The 16967-nt window shown below is 40.1% G+C and overlaps 1 protein-coding gene across 2 annotated transcripts in view; it reads left to right on the forward strand.

Annotated features, from left to right (window-relative positions):
• Positions 1-16967, forward strand: part of SYN3 (synapsin III) — a 447511-nt gene that overhangs the window by 20767 nt on the left and 409777 nt on the right. For both annotated transcript variants that reach the window (XM_004743091.3, XM_045083963.1), the window contains exon 2: positions 15305-15752. In XM_004743091.3, coding sequence (XP_004743148.1) covers positions 15442-15752 — 311 coding nt within the window. In that variant the 5' untranslated portion in view covers positions 15305-15441. The remainder of the gene's footprint in view (positions 1-15304; positions 15753-16967) is intronic.

The following is a 16967-nucleotide window of genomic DNA, read 5'->3' on the forward strand; positions in this document are numbered from 1 at the left end:
ATTAGTTCCTGAAAAAGCAGCTCTGATTTAATGGAGAAATAGAAGGTAAAGAATTAGGAAGGAAAAAAAGAAGGAAGGAAGGAAGAAGTGATAGAGGGAAGATGAAAGGAAAGAAAGCCCAGTTTCTAAGAAGTAGCCTCTTTGGAAATGCTCTTTGTAAAGAGAAAAAAGACAAAAAAGATGGAGCCGATGCTGCCTAACTTGCATTTTCTGAGCAGGCCCACATGGAGATGAGGCACCAGGAGCTCTACTGAGGGAATCATCAGAGGTCCCCCACTGCATTCCCCTGCTCCCGCCATACTCTGCACCTCAGTGGCATACCCAAACCTCAAAACTTCCTGACTTCATATAGAGATAATCCAAGTATTCTGTTTCCTGGCCTGTTGCTGCAGAGCAAGGTGTTGGCAAGAGAACCTTCATGTAGGTGCCACTCCAAGGGCAAGGGCATTGGCGAACACAGACCCATAGTGATGTGTCCAGAGACCTGGATGTTGCCTTGGATACTAAGCTTTCCCATTGTATACAATAGCAAGGTTTTCTCAACAAAACCAGGACATGGGGCTTTCTGGGTTTTCACTGGCAGGGATTGAGGAAGCAGAGCATTCACAGCTCTGAACCTGCAAGTGGCCAGCACTTGGGTTTCCAGCCAGGAAGATGGGTATGAGAGCCATAGCTCTAGGAGATGCAGATGTTCTCCTGAGAGTTGGGAAGTGGATTCCCTTGGGGGAATACCACTCCAGTGGGTCAATCCCTGAAGAAAGGCTCTAGGACCCCAGTCATGGAGTCAATGCAGAGAGTGGATACTGCAGTCTTGTTGGATTACTGGTGGCTGGTAAACTGGAGAGCCCAACTGACCACAGAAAAGAAAACAACTTAGCAAGGTCAGCTCTTGGGCTACTCAGAGATTTGATGTTGGAGGTAATAGGCAGTGGTATGTTGACCTCAGGATTAAACAGGAGCCTGGGGTACCCTTGGACAAGCTCTGCATGTGACGGCAGAAAAGATCATCTGGGGACCTGAGAAACCCTAGCCTCCATAGTTAGTTTTGGAAAAGTGAGTTAATCCTAAATGCTTTCAAACAGGGCCGCAGAGAATATTGATTAGAGTTTTCTCAGGAAATAGAGAAAGAATTAATCAATTAATTAATGCTATTATTTACTAAGGTTATTCAAAGTGCTACAGATACAGAGCTGAAATACAGACCATGCCTTCAGTGATCCTGAAATCTCAGCTAGTCATTGCTGTATTAGGAGCCAGTAGTATAACAATCACAAACCTGATAGTGTAGATGATAAGCATTTGTTTTGCTCATGCATCTGCCAGTTGACTGGTCGCTGACTGATCTTGCCTGGACTTGTCTGGGTGGCTGTAAGGTCCTACTTGAATCTAAGTCTTCTCCAAGTGTCTCTGTTCCTTCTCAGGTCCATGGGACATGTTCTCATGGCACTGGCAGAGGTACCAGAGGGCAAGTGGAAATACATGGTGTCTCTTAGATCTGTGGCTCAGAACTGGTGTACTGTCATATCAGCTAAAACTAGTCACATGGCCAAATCCAAAGTTAGTGGGCAAGGGAGTCACTCAGCTTCTAGTGGAAAGAACTTCAAAGTCACTTGACAAATTGTGTAGATTCTGGGAGGAATGCAGAATTGTAGCTACTAATTCAAACTATAAAATTGCCCACCCCAATGTAGGTATGTTCATCTAAGTTTAAATCATGAATATTTTACTGGTATACTGTAACTATAAAACATACACCAAAAAGAATTTAGATTGAAAATTTGGAAATAAAAGTTCAAACAATTTTTTCCCTGTACCAGTGCATCATTTTGAGAAGCCCTAGGGGATGTATTTCCCATTTTGGTGATTCTTGTCCAGAGAACTAATTCTCAGAATGTAGCACATATACCAACTGCAGTAAATCATTTGGACCACTTGGAGAGCTTGTTAAATGCATATTCTGGGCTACTTTCCTAGCCTGCAAAATAAAAGCTTCTGTGGCGCCTGGATGGCTGAGTGGGTTAAAACCTCTGCCTTCAGCTCAGGTCATGATCCCAGGGTTCAAGCCCTGCATCAGGAATCTCTGCTCAGCGGGGAGCCTGCTTCCCCCTCTCTCTGCCTGCCTCTCTGTCTACTGTGATCTCTGTCTGTCAAATAAATAAAAAAAAATCTTAAAAAAAAAAAATAAAACCTTCTGAGGGTGAAGCCTGGGAATTTGTATTGTTGGGAGCCCCAGGTATTATGGGTGCAAAATGGAGTTTGAGACTTGTAAACCAACAGAGCAATCAGCCTCTAATGGAAAGAAACCCAAGCGTGGTTTCCAAGAACATTGAAATACCCCCTTTACCCGGCGCTAGGTGTGGTCAGGAAGGCCATTCCAAATGAGTGGTGCAGGAGGTGAGTGCTGAAGGAAGGGGACACTTAACCATAGTGTGTGGAGAAGGCTGTACCTAGAGGTCATTCCGTGTAGAAGAGCTGTCCTTGAGAATGGACCTGCCATGTTTAGGGAGCCCGTGGTTAGCATATGTGGACGAGGGGATCAGGGAATGCAACCCTGAAGAGTCAGTTAACAGATAAGACCGAGCAGGAGAAATGAAAGGAGGGTGGAGTGAGGGCAGGAGTGATCTGATCCAAGCTGGAGGTGAGAGGGTTGTAGTTTGCAGCATGAATGTAAATGACCTTATCTTGGAAGCTGTTGCAGCCACAGAAAAATTTTCTGCAGAAAGTGACATGATCACGTCTAGTCTAAGTGCCCAAGAGGTCAGCTGGCTTCCATGTAGGCAAGGGACTGGAAGTAGAAGAAGGGGTGCAGGCTGTCACTCTTGCACCCGAGAGAGGTGAGGATGGCCTGGCACTGCAGGGAGGAGAGAGATGAGATTGGATGCCATAATCCATGGAGCAATGAAGAAGCAGCAGAAGGAGAACTACGGAGCTATCTTTGGGCATTTAGCTTTAGTGGATATGAAGTGAATCTGAAGCCATGACAGAAGCAGAACCCTTGGGAGCGGGGCTTGCCCAGGGGGGTCTGCATTCTAATTGATCACCAAAGTGCATAGCTCTCTGGCCCAAGAGTTTAGAATGAAAATCCCTGGAAGAAATATAAACATACCCCCCAAATTGCATATAGTTTATTTTACATTAAGGTAACATTGCTAAAAGTCACCTTTATTTATTTTAAGGGCCCATCATGGTCAGCAATCACAGAGGGGGCCCAAAATGGCCATTTAGCTCTAGACCTCAGGTGATCAAGAGCCTCTTTTTGGATTTTTGACATGACGTTCAGATGAAGGTCTGGATCAATCAGAGACAAGCCAGTGTGATTGTCAGGTAACACTAAGCTCATGTCCCAATCCTACGTGATGCTGCCTGAAAAGCTTTATAAATTCTGTCTGTAAATGAATCCTGTGGTTATTTTGTAGATAACAGTTATACCTCCTTTATAATTTTAGGTTAAAAACTTGAACTTGTTTTATGTAAATGCTCATGTACATGCATATTTTTTTGTGAGCCTGTTTTGGCATTTCTCTATTGGAATATATTTTGGATTAGTATGGGTGGTCTCAAATAAATGGAAGACTTTCACTTCTCTTGAACTCTGGGACATTCTCTCCCATAACATTTCTGATACCCCGGGGTGCTCTTCAGCAAGGGGAGGGAGTTACTGATGCAGAAGCCTCTCTCACCCATAAATCCTAGCTCTAAAGCCCGAGTCCTACTTGGCTGGGGACCTGCGGTGTCCCATCTGTGGGAACAAGAGTGTTGCCACTCACAGGAGATCAAGGCCTGTGTGAGTGGATTGGAACTCATCAAAGATGGCACACACTTTCATGTTGATGTGGCTGAAACAGAGCTCTGCAGATGAAAGACTCTGCAGGTCTGTCTGTATGTGGAGATGGAGCTGCTCCCTTGGCAGATGCAGGTTTGACCTTTCTTCAGGAAATTAAGTATCTCTTAGCTTTGCAACTTGAGTGGCACAGCCTCTGGATTCTCAGGCTCACACTAGCTCCCACACCACCTTTACTCATCAGTATATTGATGAAGCCAAGCCCATGTTGTCTCCATGAATTTTTAAACTTTCTGCTCATGCAGAAAAGATTTTAGCAGCTGTTAATTACTCAAATGCTGGTTCCTAATGGGGAAGGAAGAAGAAAATCTGTCAGCATTCGCTGAACAGAAGATGGAAAGAGAATTTATGAGACTTGCTGTATTTACATGAGGGAGGAGCTCGCTAAAAATTAGATCAGATATTCTTTTGCATTATTCCAGTTGTGGTTCAGCTTAGGGTTATGTGTCATATAGCTGCTTTTCTTGTATATAATCACACTTCTAGACTTCACAAGCAAAAGGTGAGTGTGGTTTAATTTCCTTCAGGTTATTTTAAACATATTCACTCAGCAAATATTTATTGACCCTCTATTACATGCTAGCTACTTTTCTAAGCACTTGGGATACAGCAGTGAACCAATCAGAGAATAATCTCTATTCTTGGGGGACTTTCTATCAGATGGAACGGAGAATCAGCAATAAGCAAAAAAAAAGTATGTAGGGTTTTTGTTTTTGTTTTTTTAAAGATTTATTTATTTGAGAGAAAGTGCCTGTGGAGGGTGGGGAGGGCAGAGGGAGAGAAGTGAGGAGCCTGACACAGGGCTAGATCTCACAACCATGAGATCATGACCTGAGCTGAAATCAAGAGTGGGGTGCTTAACTGGCTAAGCCACCCAGGTGCCCCAATAAGTATATAGTTTTATGGAAGACGGTGCATGCTATGGAAAAAACAAGTGGATTGGGGAAGGAGAGACCCAAAGTACTGTACAGTTTAACATTGGGTGGCTAGGAGGAGGCCCCTCTGAGAAGGTGACCTTTGAGCAAAGATCTGAATGACATGAGAGAGTGAGCCATGGGGGTTTCCAGAGAAAGTGTTCCAGGTGGAGGAACAGCCAGGGCAAAGGCAGCTGGTGAGCAGGAAGTTCAATGGTTAGAATTCATCTTTCTTTATTTTCTAAGACATGTGCAGGGCCTTCAATGTTCCTTAACTAATGTCCCATTGTAGGAGATCCAGGTAATAGCCCATGAAACATTATGCCATTGACATTTGCAAAGCACTTGAAAGATTAAAAAGCAATTCCGTGTGGGGTTATGGAACTGTTACGCATACCCTGGTTGTGGCGTTGTTTACCTAAATGCATTACCATTCATAGAATTCTACACCAAAAAGTCTGTTTTACTTTATGTTAACTTAAAAAGTAAATATTTTGAAAAACAACTTAATGCATTTTCTTTTGGTAGGCTCCAAGCCCTGTGAAGTAGGAAGGGCAGGGATTAGCATCCTGCTTTGCAAATCAAGAACCTGAGGGCATAGGTTACTCAGCTGCTAGGGGCAGTGCTGGGTTTCAAAGGCAGATACTTTCTAAAGCCAGTTCTCATGTAAATACTGCAGTCCCTGGCACATTGTCTCTCAAACTAATGCTGACCACTCTGTTTAGACCTTCAGGAATGAGACATGCACACTGTCTAAAAAACAGAATAATAATAGCAGCTAAAACAGATTGCTTATCATATGCTGGCACTATTCTAGATATATTCTAGATACTATTAGACTATCCCCATCTTACAGATGAGAAAACTTGATGCACAGAGAGGTCGAGAAATTTACCTGAGGCCAGGTAGTTAGTAAGTAGCAGAGCTGTGATTAGAGCACAGGCTGCCTGGCTCCAGGGTCTGTGAGCTTAACCTTCAGGCTTACTTCCTCTGTCTGGCTGTGTCCAGCACCAGGATGCTGAGACCATAAGAGTCTTTCGCTGGGTTTGGTAGAGGCTTTGCACTTAGAAAGTCCTGTTTTTTTCCCCGAAGGGCATTTTTGTTTTGTTTTGTTTTGTTTTAGTTTAAGGTTCACAACAAATTAAGGGAAAGGTACAGAGATTTCCATATGGCCCCTACTTGTATACACATATAGCTTGCCCCACTATCAACTTCCCCACCTGAGTGGTATATATGTTTGTTACAATTGATGAATCTAAATTGACACATCATAATCATTCAAATTCTGTAGTTTACTTTATGGTTCACTCTTGGTGTTGTATATTCTGGGGGTTTGGACAAATGTATACTAACATGTTTCCATTAATATGGTATCATACAGAATATTTACGTTGTTCAGAAATTCTCTGTGCTCTGCCTATTCAGTACCCACCCCTTAGTCCCAGTAGCTCCTGGCAACTACTGATCATTTTACTGTCTTCATAATTTCGCCTTTTCTGGAATGTGATATAGTTGGAATTATAATTATACTGTATGTAGCATTTTAGACTTGCTTCTTTCACTTAGTAATGCACATGTAAGGTTTTCCATGTCTTTGCATGGCTTGATAGCTCATTTCTTTTTTCTACTGAGTAATACTCCATTGTCTGGATTACCACAGTTTATTTATTCAAGGACATCTTGGTTGCTTCTAATTTTTGGCAAATATGAGTAAACATGCTAATGTAAACAAGACTGGCGGGTATTTGCATGGTCATAAGTTTTCAGCTCCATTGAGTAAATACCAAAGAACGTGATTGCTGAATAGTATGGTAAGGGCATGTTTAGTTTTATAAGAAACCACCATATTGTCCTCCAAAGTGGCTTTACCATTTTGCATTCCCATCAGCCGTCTGTTGCTCCATATCCTCGCCCACATTTGGTGTTGTCAGTGTTCCATTCTAATAGGTGTGTAGTAGTATTTTGTTGTTTTAATTTGCATTTTCCTGATGACATTCAGTGTGGAACATCTTTTCATATATTTATTTGCCATCTGTCTTATCTTTCTTGGTGAGATGTCTGTTAAGGTCTCTGTCTCATTTTTAAATTTATCAGCATGTGAACCAAGTATATGGTAGGAATGATGGAGGAGAGTGGATGATATTGAAGATGTTGGGAGAGACAGCACTGATGGCCTGGTGACTAAGTGCTGAAATGGTGAAGGTCAAGAAGAAGTGAAATATGAGTCCAGGTTCTGGTCTGAGCGAATGGACAGGTAGTGGTACTTCTGGCAGGAAGTGGGGGGCCCAAGTGCATAAATTCATTTGAGAATGAGCAAGGAAGTGAATCTGGAAGTGGATTTGGAAGTGAATCTGTGAGACATCTGAGCAGAGATGTTCACTCTCCTGTCTAGGCTGATCAGTTGCTTATCTTTTTCCAAAGAAGCCAGTGTTACTGTTATGGGGCAGCTCTCATTCTTATGGAGTCTTTCCCACATTTTTTTTTTTTAAGATTTCATTTATTTATTTATTTGTTTATTTGTTTATTTAGAGAGTGCTAGCAGGTCAGGGTCAAAGGGAGGTGGAGAGAGAGAATCTCAAGCAGACTACCTACCTGTTGAGTGGGGAGCTCAAAACAGGGCTCAGTCTCATGACCCAAGTCGAAATCAAGAGTTGGATTCTGACTGAGCCACCCTGGCTCCCTTTAGCCACCCACATGCTCCATCTTTCCCACTTTTATGAAAAATTTTTGCCCCTATGATTTACACCTATTTCTGTCTTGTGGCTTAACCAACAACTCTGAGAAGTCTTCAGCCTTTTTTTACCTTTCCCATTTAAGTCTTCATTCCTGCCACAGCCTCTAAGAAGTAAGCTTGCAAAGTTGTATTTTATTTTATTTTATGTTTCCTTTCTGGTGTGGCCACTCCTGCCCTCTGGTGGCCATTTGTGAGGCAGCATAGGGCTGAGTACTACCCTGGCCTCCTCCATTCTGTCCCAGAGAGAATTCCTGTCCTTTTTCCCTCCCAGAATCCCTCTCATCCCCACTTTGTTTCACTATCAGATTACATTTAGCACAGAAGAGATATCCAGTGTCCAATGGCACAAGAAGTGAGTCACCCACAGAACAGGAAGATACCTTGCAAATCACATCATCCAACTTTTGTCTTTCACACCTAAGGATCCAAATGCCTGCAACAGCCTCCTAACTGGTCTGACTGCTTCTACCCATATCCTCTACAGTCTGTTTTCTACTCAGTGGCCAGGCAGACTAAATTATGTCTCTCTCTTTCTTACTTTCACACATGAATTAAAATCTAAATAATCATCTGTTTGGTCCTTCATGATCTTGTCTATTTCTCTAAACATTTTCTTAAAAAAATCTCCATCTTTTTTCTGGTTGGGCTGGCCTTCCTTCTATTCTTCAAATGTATCTAGGTCTTTCCTACTTTAGGGCCTTTGCAAGAGAAGTATACTTCTCTTTCCCCTCGTCTTCCATGTCTCAGCTTAAAGTTCACCTCAGAGAGGCCTCCTCTGGCCCAACCACATGTTAATCTTTATAAAATCACTCTAATCCTCACTAGCACTTGCCCTGATCCATGAATATTTGTTTACTTGTTTATTATCTGCTTTCCTCTATCACTGTGAGCTCCACTGGGACCTGCAGTAGGGAGAAGTTACAGGATGAGCCTTTGACTAACATTGGAGTTGGTCAAAGGATAATGAGGTGATTTGTCTTCCAGGTGTGGAATTCCCACCGTTGTAAGATTGACCAGAGTTCCTAACAAAGGGGTTGTTAAATAATCTCTGAAGTCCCATAAACTCTAGTATTTTATTAACTTCTATCCAGTAGTATAAAAATGGAAAAGGTTCAGCCTGATTAGTAACTCAGTAGCTCATGTTGGACTAATCCTCTCATAGATGATAATTATAAACTTTGGGTAAAATATTCAAAAGAAACTATTTGAGGTTCCTGGAGAGAAACAAAAAAGTAGGTAGAATCTGGAGGGGATTTTACCCTTGAAAGAAAAGACTCAAACCCACTAAGTGAGATCTACATTTATGTGACTTTTGCCCTGAAAGCATTCCCCAGTCCACATGGCATGGAACAGCTAAACCAAAGCAGGAAGTGGCAGTTATATTGCTTTGACAAGTCTCAGACGGAGTATAGGTTAAGAGAGTGGCTGGAAAATGAGGAAAGCTAAAGAGATGCCCGGCTCCATCCTCAATAAGATTGACTGATGCCTCTGTTAAAACTGCATTGCAATTCAATTCATTTCTGCTTTTCATACTTGCCTGCAGCTGTTAATCTTGGGAGTACTCTCCTATAAACTTCCTGCTTACAAATCACCATAGCAGAGTCATCTTACTGGCTAAGGAAACTGACCAGCAACCATCTAATTGATATTTATAAAATTACCCTAAACAACTGCAGAATACCCATTCTTTTCAAGTGTAAATGGAACATTCATCAAGATAGAGACTACTGAGCCATAACATTAATTTCAATTAATGTCAGAGATTTCAAAGGATTAAAGCCTTATAGACTATTTTCATTGCTCACAAATGAATATTAAAAGCAACAATAATAAATTGTCTGAAATAGTGGAATTTGAAAATTAAAGGCGTTTATATAATACACGAGTCAAAAAAGAATAATAAATTAAGAATCATTTGAATTAAACAAAAATGAAATAATGAAACGCCTAGTTTCTGAGATGTAGCTTAAAAGCAGTGTGTAAAGGGAAATACATTACTTTAAATGCTTATATTAGGGACACTTGGGCGGCTCATTCAGTTAAGTGGCTGCCTTTGGCTCCGGTCATGATCCCAGGATCCTGGGATCAAGCCCCAGGTAGGACTCCCTGCTCAGCAGAGAGCCTGCTTCTCCCTCTTCTTTTGCCTACCGCTCTGCCTACTTGTGCTCTGTCAAATAAATAAAAACTTAAAAAAAAAATGCTTATATTAGAAGAGATGAAAGGTTTAAAATTAATGATTTACATTTCTATTTTAAGAATGTAGGAAAAAAAATCAAATGCTTAAACCCAAAGTAAGGAGAAGAGAGGAAGTATAAAGAGAATAAAGAACAGATACAAGTGAAATAGAAAACAAACAATGGAGAATATTGGAAAAGCTGCAAATTGGTTCTTTAAAAGATTAGTAAATTTTGTAAATTCCTAGAAACGCAGATTAATCCAAAAGTGAGAGACAGAAAATCACCAGTTTCAAGAATATCAGGGAAAATCACTGATGAGCCTACATAAGGTAAAAGGATAATTTAAAAAATTTATAATAACTTTATGCCAGTAGATTTCACAACCAAGAATGGACAAAATTGCTTGAAATCACATATTGCAAATACTGAAATACGAAACAGAGAATATGAATAGATTTATAAAACAGATTGAGTTCATTATTTAAAACTTCCATGAAGAAAATGTCAGCCCCAGATGGCTTCACTATTGAATTCTTCCAATAATTTAAGAAAAAAATAATACCAATATTACATAAACTCTTTCAGAAAAAAGAAAGGGCAGGAACATTTCCCAGCATATTTTGTGCCAAAATCTAGTGCCTAATCCTAGTGCCAAAATCTAGCAAAGAAATTATTAGAAAAGATAATTATAAACCAATATTTTTCATCAACATGGATGTAAAAATTTTCCACAAAATATTATCAGATTGAATATATAAATATGTAAAACTGGCAATTTACTATAACTAAGTGGGATTTATCTCAGGAATGTAGGTTTGGTTTAACCTTGGAAAATCAGTCAATTTACCACATTAAACAAATAAGTGAATTTAAAACTATAGTTCTTCTCAACTGAAAATCACTTGGCAAATTCAACATCCATTCATGATAAAAATCTCAGGCAACTAAGGCTACTAGGGGACTGTCTCAGTCTGATAAAGTGCATGTACAAAAACCTACAACTAACATCTTAGTAAGGTGAAATTGTGAACATTTTCCCCCTAAGGTTGGGAAAAGGTAGGTGTCTACTTTCATCATTTCTGTTCAATGGTGGAGGTCCTAGCCACTGTAATAAAAGAGGTAAAAAAAAGGAAAGTCATTAAGTTTGGAAAAGGAGAAATAAAGATGTCTCTATTTGTAGATAACATGATTGCATCAATAGAAAATCTTAGGAACTCTATAAACAACCACTAGAAACAATTGACTTTATCACATCAACGTACTGACAATAATTGGCAAATACATGATACTAGCAGCAAACAAATGGAAAACAAAACTTAGAGAACAGAGTCTTTTAAAATACCATCCTGCCCCTCACCCAAAAAAAACACAGAAGAAATAATTGGGAATCAGTTTAACAAAATATGTGCAACACTTCTATGTTGAAAAACATAAAACGTTTCTGAGAGAAACTAAAGAATATTTAGTAAGTAGAGTGCTCTACCCTGTTCATAAAACAAAGCATTCAGTAGTGTTGAGATGTTATTTCTACCCAAATTGAGCTGTGGACTCTATATAATCCTAAACCATATCATCCTAAACCAATAGACTCTTTCATACAAGTTGATTTTAAAATGCATATGAAAACAGGACCTAGAATACGCTAAACAATATTGAGAATCAAAATCTAAGTTGGAGGACTCATTTTGTCTGATTTTAGACCTTTCTGTAAACCCACAGTAATTAAGACTGTTTAAGGACAAACAAATCAATGGAGCATAATAAAGAGTCCAGAGATAGACCCATACATATACAATTCGTTGGCAACAAGAAAGCCACCAAAGCAATTCATTGACCATTCTCTTATACCATACACAAAGATAAACTCAAGATTGATAAAAGATCTCAATATGAGGCAGAAATCCATCAGAATCCTAGAGGAGAACATAGGCAGTAACATCTTTGACATCCGCCACAGCAACTTCTTTCAAGATACGTCTCCAAAGGCAAAGGAAACAAAAGCGAAAATGAACTTTTGGGACTTCATCAAGATCAAAAGCTTCTGCACAGCAAAAGAAACAGGCAACAAACCAAAGAGGCAACCCACGGAATGGGAGAAGATATTCCCAAATGACTGTGCAGGCAAAGGGCTGATATCCAAGATCTACAAAGAACTCCTCAAACTCAACACACAAAACAGATAATCATGTCAAAAAATGGACAGAAGACATGAACAGACACTTCTCCAATGAAGACATACAAATGGCTAATAGACTCATGAAAAAACGTTCATCATCACTAGGGAGATTCAAATCAAAACTGCATTGAGATACCACCTTACACCATTTAGAATGGCCAAAATTAACAAGACAGTAAACAACGTGTGTTGGAGAGGATATGGAGAATGGGGAACCCTCCTACACTGTTGGTGGAAATGCAAGTTGGTGCAGCCACTTTGGAAAACAGTGTGGAGATTCCTTAAGAAATTAAAAATAGAGCCTCCCTATGACCCTGCAATTGCACTACTGGGTATTTACCCCAAAGATACAGATGTAGTGAAAAGAAGGGCCATCCATACCCCAGTGTTCATAGCAGCAATGGCCACAGTCACCAAACCGTGGAAAGAACCAAGATGCCCTTCAGTGGACGAATGGATAAAGAAGATGTGGTCTTTATATACTATGGAGTATTGTGCCTCCATCAGAAAGGATGAATACCCAACTTTTGTATCAACATGGATGGGACTGAAAGAGATTATGCTGAGTGAAATAGAGAGAGTCAATTATCATATGATTTCACTTACTTGTGGAGCATGAGGAATAACACAGAGGACATGCGGAGATGGAGTTGGGGTAAATTGGAGGGGGAGATGAACCATGAGAGACTGTGGACTCTGAGGAATTAACTGAGGGTTTTGGAGGGGGATGGTGGGAGGTTGGGTGAAGCTAGTGGTGGGTATTGTGGAGGGCACATATTACATGGAGCACTGGGCATTGGTGCATAAACAATGAATTCTGGAACACTGAAAAGCAATTAAAAATAAATAAAAATTTTAAAAAACAAAGCAATTCATTGAGAAAAAATATTTTCATAAATGATGCTGGAAAACTAGGTGAATGAACCCCACCTCACACCACTCAAAAATTCAAGTTTGGATGGATTATAGACCTAAATAGAAAAGTTAAAACTATTCAGTTTCTGTAAGAGTTTAGAAGACAATATCATCATGATCTTGGAGTTAGCAAAGGTTTTTAAGTGGATACAGAAAGATCTAATAAGAAGAATCTGGTAACTTGAACTTCATAAAATTTTAAACTTTTGTTTATCAAAACATCTACAGATTTATGTAACAGATTTCATATATGTACATATAAATATATATACTTATGTATGTATATATACATTTTGTATGTACATATAAAATATTCCTAATAGCCAAAATACAGAAGTGTAATCTGATAATATAAATTTTTTTCTTGTTGGAACGTTTTTATTTCAAGGAAACAACTTTTTGTAAGGGTTATTTTATTCTAGCAACTTCTGTTCACGAAGGACATGAAATGGCAAACCAAAGACAGAGAAAATGTTCACAATGTGCATATCTGATAAAGGACTTATATCCAGAACATACAAAGAACTCCTAGTCAAATAATACAAATCAATAATAAAAATATTAACAACCCACATTTTAAAAATGGGCCAAAGTCTTGAACAGATACTTCACCAAAGAAGATATATTAATGGCCAGTAAACCCATGGAAATTGCTCAACCTCCTTAAATGTTAGAGAAAATTCATTAAAAATACAATTAGACACTATTTTACACCCACTAAGATTAAAGACTGACAACAACCAAATGTTATGAAGGATGTAAAGCAACTGGAACCCTTAGGAGAAATGTGCAAACTAGCACAACGACTATGGGAAACTTTCTGATGGTTTCTTATAAAGGTAAACATACTTCTACCCTGTGATCCAATAAATTTTCTTCTAGATATTTTCCTGAAGAAAAGTCTCCCCTTCACTCTTTTTTCCCCCATTCTTTCTTTTTCCACAAAAATGCTTAAGGAAAAGATCCTTATAACAATCCTAGTCATAATACCCTCTAGCTGTAACCATTTCAAATGCCCATCAACAGGAGAGGATATAAAAATTTGTGGTTTGAATCATCTGGTGGAGTGCTACTCTGAGATTGAAAAACAGAATGTCTATTGATACATGTAGCCTAGATCAGTCTCAAAACCACTCTGTTGAGGGCAGGAAGCCCTTCAAAAAGATTAATACATATGATTACATTTATAGGAAGTTTAAGAAGAGGTAAAATTAACATACAGTGACAGACATCAAAAGAGTTTTGTCTACGAAGATGTGTAGGCTGACCAGAAATGGGCACAAGAGAACTTCCTGAGACGGCATAAATATAATAAATCTTTCATCAGTGTATTCATATATCAAAACTCAAAGAATTGTACACTTGAGAACTGTGCATCTCAGTGGAAGTAAAATTTACTTCTATAAAAATATAAAATAATCAAAACTCTATGAGTTTTTTGCATCATTTATATAATTAATTGCATAATTAGATAATCATATTTAAATAATTATTTTTCTCAATGGGTTATCTAGATCTCAAGTGAATAATCTGGTTTTTTTAAATTAACTTTTTTTCTTCTGTTCAGAAAAGCAATACATATGTTTTATTAGTCATTCTGGGTTGCCATCACAAAATACCACAGACTTTGTGGCTTAAAGAACAGAAATTTATTTTCTCACAGTTCTGGAGGCTTGATGTCTGAGATCAGGGTCCCACCGTGATTGGTTTCTGGTGAGGGCCTCTTCCTTGCCTGTAGACAGCTTCCTTCTCCCTGTGTCCTCACTGGATGGAGGGAAAGCAAGCTAGTGTCTCATTTTATAAAGCCATGAATCCCATCCGGAGGGCCTCACCCTCATGACCTCATGTAACTTCCATTACCTCCTGAAGGCACCATCTCCAGTTACCAGCGCATTAAGGGTTAGGTCTTCAACACATGGATTTGGGGGACACAGCTCAGTCCGCAGCAATATATATTCTAGAAAATCTTGAAAATATAGGTAAGTGGGAAGAAAAAGAAAAATAAACCACATAATTGCATTACCCAAATGTAATTATGGTTAACATTCCAGTGTATTTGCTTTCCAAAGTTATATTATCTCGTCCTTTATGTGGTTGTAGTCATTCTGTCCCAATAAACTTGTAGCATGACCTTCTTAATTACAAATGAATTATTTTCTATGGTACTAAAATCTCTTTATAAGTACCCTCTTTTAATAGTCAAAGGTTTTCAACTGAGTGACTGTGCTGTACTTTATTTATTCATTATTTTGTGACTGAAGGTTGGAATTCTTTCCAGTATCTTGCTAGTGTAAATAATGCCATGGAAAATATATCTGTGCAGGAGGCTTTTCCAGTAACTGAGATTCATTTCTTGGGATAGAATTCCAGAAAATCGAAATTATAGGTTAAAAGGTTATGCTCTAATTACATGTTGCCAAAGTCCTTTCCAAAAGGATGTCCCACTTTATATTGCCCCCAACAGTGGGGCAGGAAGGTGCCATATCTATTTGCTCTTAAGGGGTGGAGGTCATTTCCACTAATGTATGTGTTGGCTTGTTTCCACAGGTTAGCAAAGACAGCTGAAGTCGACTTGTGCAGGATTCCCCTGGCTCTTCTGTGACCTCCTCTCCCTGGTAGCCTGTGTTCTGGGCCTCACCTAAACAAGTCTGAGTAGGAACAAGCCATCTCTTCCATCCATAGCCATGAATTTCCTCCGGCGGCGCCTCTCTGACAGCAGTTTTGTGGCCAACCTGCCCAATGGCTACATGACAGACCTGCAGCGCCCAGACAGCTCCACCAGCTCTCCTGCTTCCCCAGCTATGGAGAGGAGGCACCCCCAGCCCCTGGCAGCCTCCTTCTCCTCTCCAGGATCCAGCCTCTTTAGTTCCTTCTCCAGTGCCATGAAGCAGACCTCACAAGCCCCCTCAGGGCTGATGGAGCCTCCAGGTCCCTCTGCTCCCATTGTTCAAAGGCCCAGGATCCTATTGGTGATCGATGATGCCCACACAGATTGGTAAGCCAGAATCTGTAGGAGCTTCCACCAATGGGCAAGAGAGGAAATGGGTTTCTCTCAGTCCTGGGGTGGCGGGAGGCGGGGGGAGCTGAGAGGCTTTGTGGTATCAGAGACTAGGCCGAGGGGAAAAAACAAACTATGTTTATCATGTGGTTGCTCCATGCCAAGCACCATGGCATCTGCTTTTTGCTTTACATTTATAGCTCCCAATCCCTTACCTGTAAATCTAAAACCAAAAAGCTCTGAAAACTGAAAAATATTTTATAATCCATTTGGCAACAAAGCTTGGTCTGAGGGAAAGTGAGATTATAATAGTCTTCATTATACTACTCACTGTGCTTGATCATATGATCTACTGCAAGCTTAGTTTACATGTTAATACGTTTGCTGTGGGGGTGCTGTCTAGAGCTCATCGGGAGTATTACATAATATATGGTATGTGTGCCATATTACCTTCCTAAAAATGGAAAACTTTAAAAATCTAGAATAACTCTGGCAAGTTGCTTACTATCTTTCAGCCTCAGCCATCCTCTGTCCATTCAGTTAGGTTGCTATGAGGGTAAAAGAAACGAACACAAGGCCCATGGTCCTTATCTAACACCCTTGGGACCAGAGTCCCTGGGTTTGTATCCCAGGTCTTCCATGTACTGGCAGTCTGGCTCCAGAACCTCTTCTCTTAACACCAAGCATGAGCAGAGGCGATGTTGGGCATGCCAACAGATGATAAGCTCTCCAGATGCAGAGACTAGGCACATGTGTCAAGGTCATTGCAGCAGTTGTTCCACAAGCAGTTACTAGTACCAGTCAAGTGTAAGTCACAGTCTTAGGTGCTCAGGTGAGTGGTGAACAGACCCTGTTCACATGGATCTGGACAGTTGGAGAATAGGGCTCTATACCAAATTTTTGGTAGAGGGGAGTGATAAATAGTATCAGTCCTAATTTGAGGCATAGAATTTGCAGTCCAGGAATTAAGTCCAAATGTGGAGACATGGAGGCACTCCATCCAGGGTGTTTCTGACAGACCCATACAAGATCATGGGGCTGGAGGGCAAGGTTGCATGCATATGTCTCCAAAGGCTGCCACATCGTAGGCTCTCAGTAAATACGTCTTGGTGAATAAATTAATGCGTATTGTTCACTGAGCATGCCGGAAGCTCTGCTGTTCTCACATGCATGTGTGTACTCACATTCATTCCTTCAGAAGTGAACTCAAGC

The sequence above is a fragment of the Mustela putorius genome, unplaced genomic scaffold, assembly GCF_011764305.1.
Source record: "Mustela putorius furo isolate JIRA1106 unplaced genomic scaffold, ASM1176430v1.1 tig00000738_pilon_pilon_pilon, whole genome shotgun sequence".
NCBI classification, from domain to species: Eukaryota; Metazoa; Chordata; class Mammalia; order Carnivora; family Mustelidae; genus Mustela; species Mustela putorius.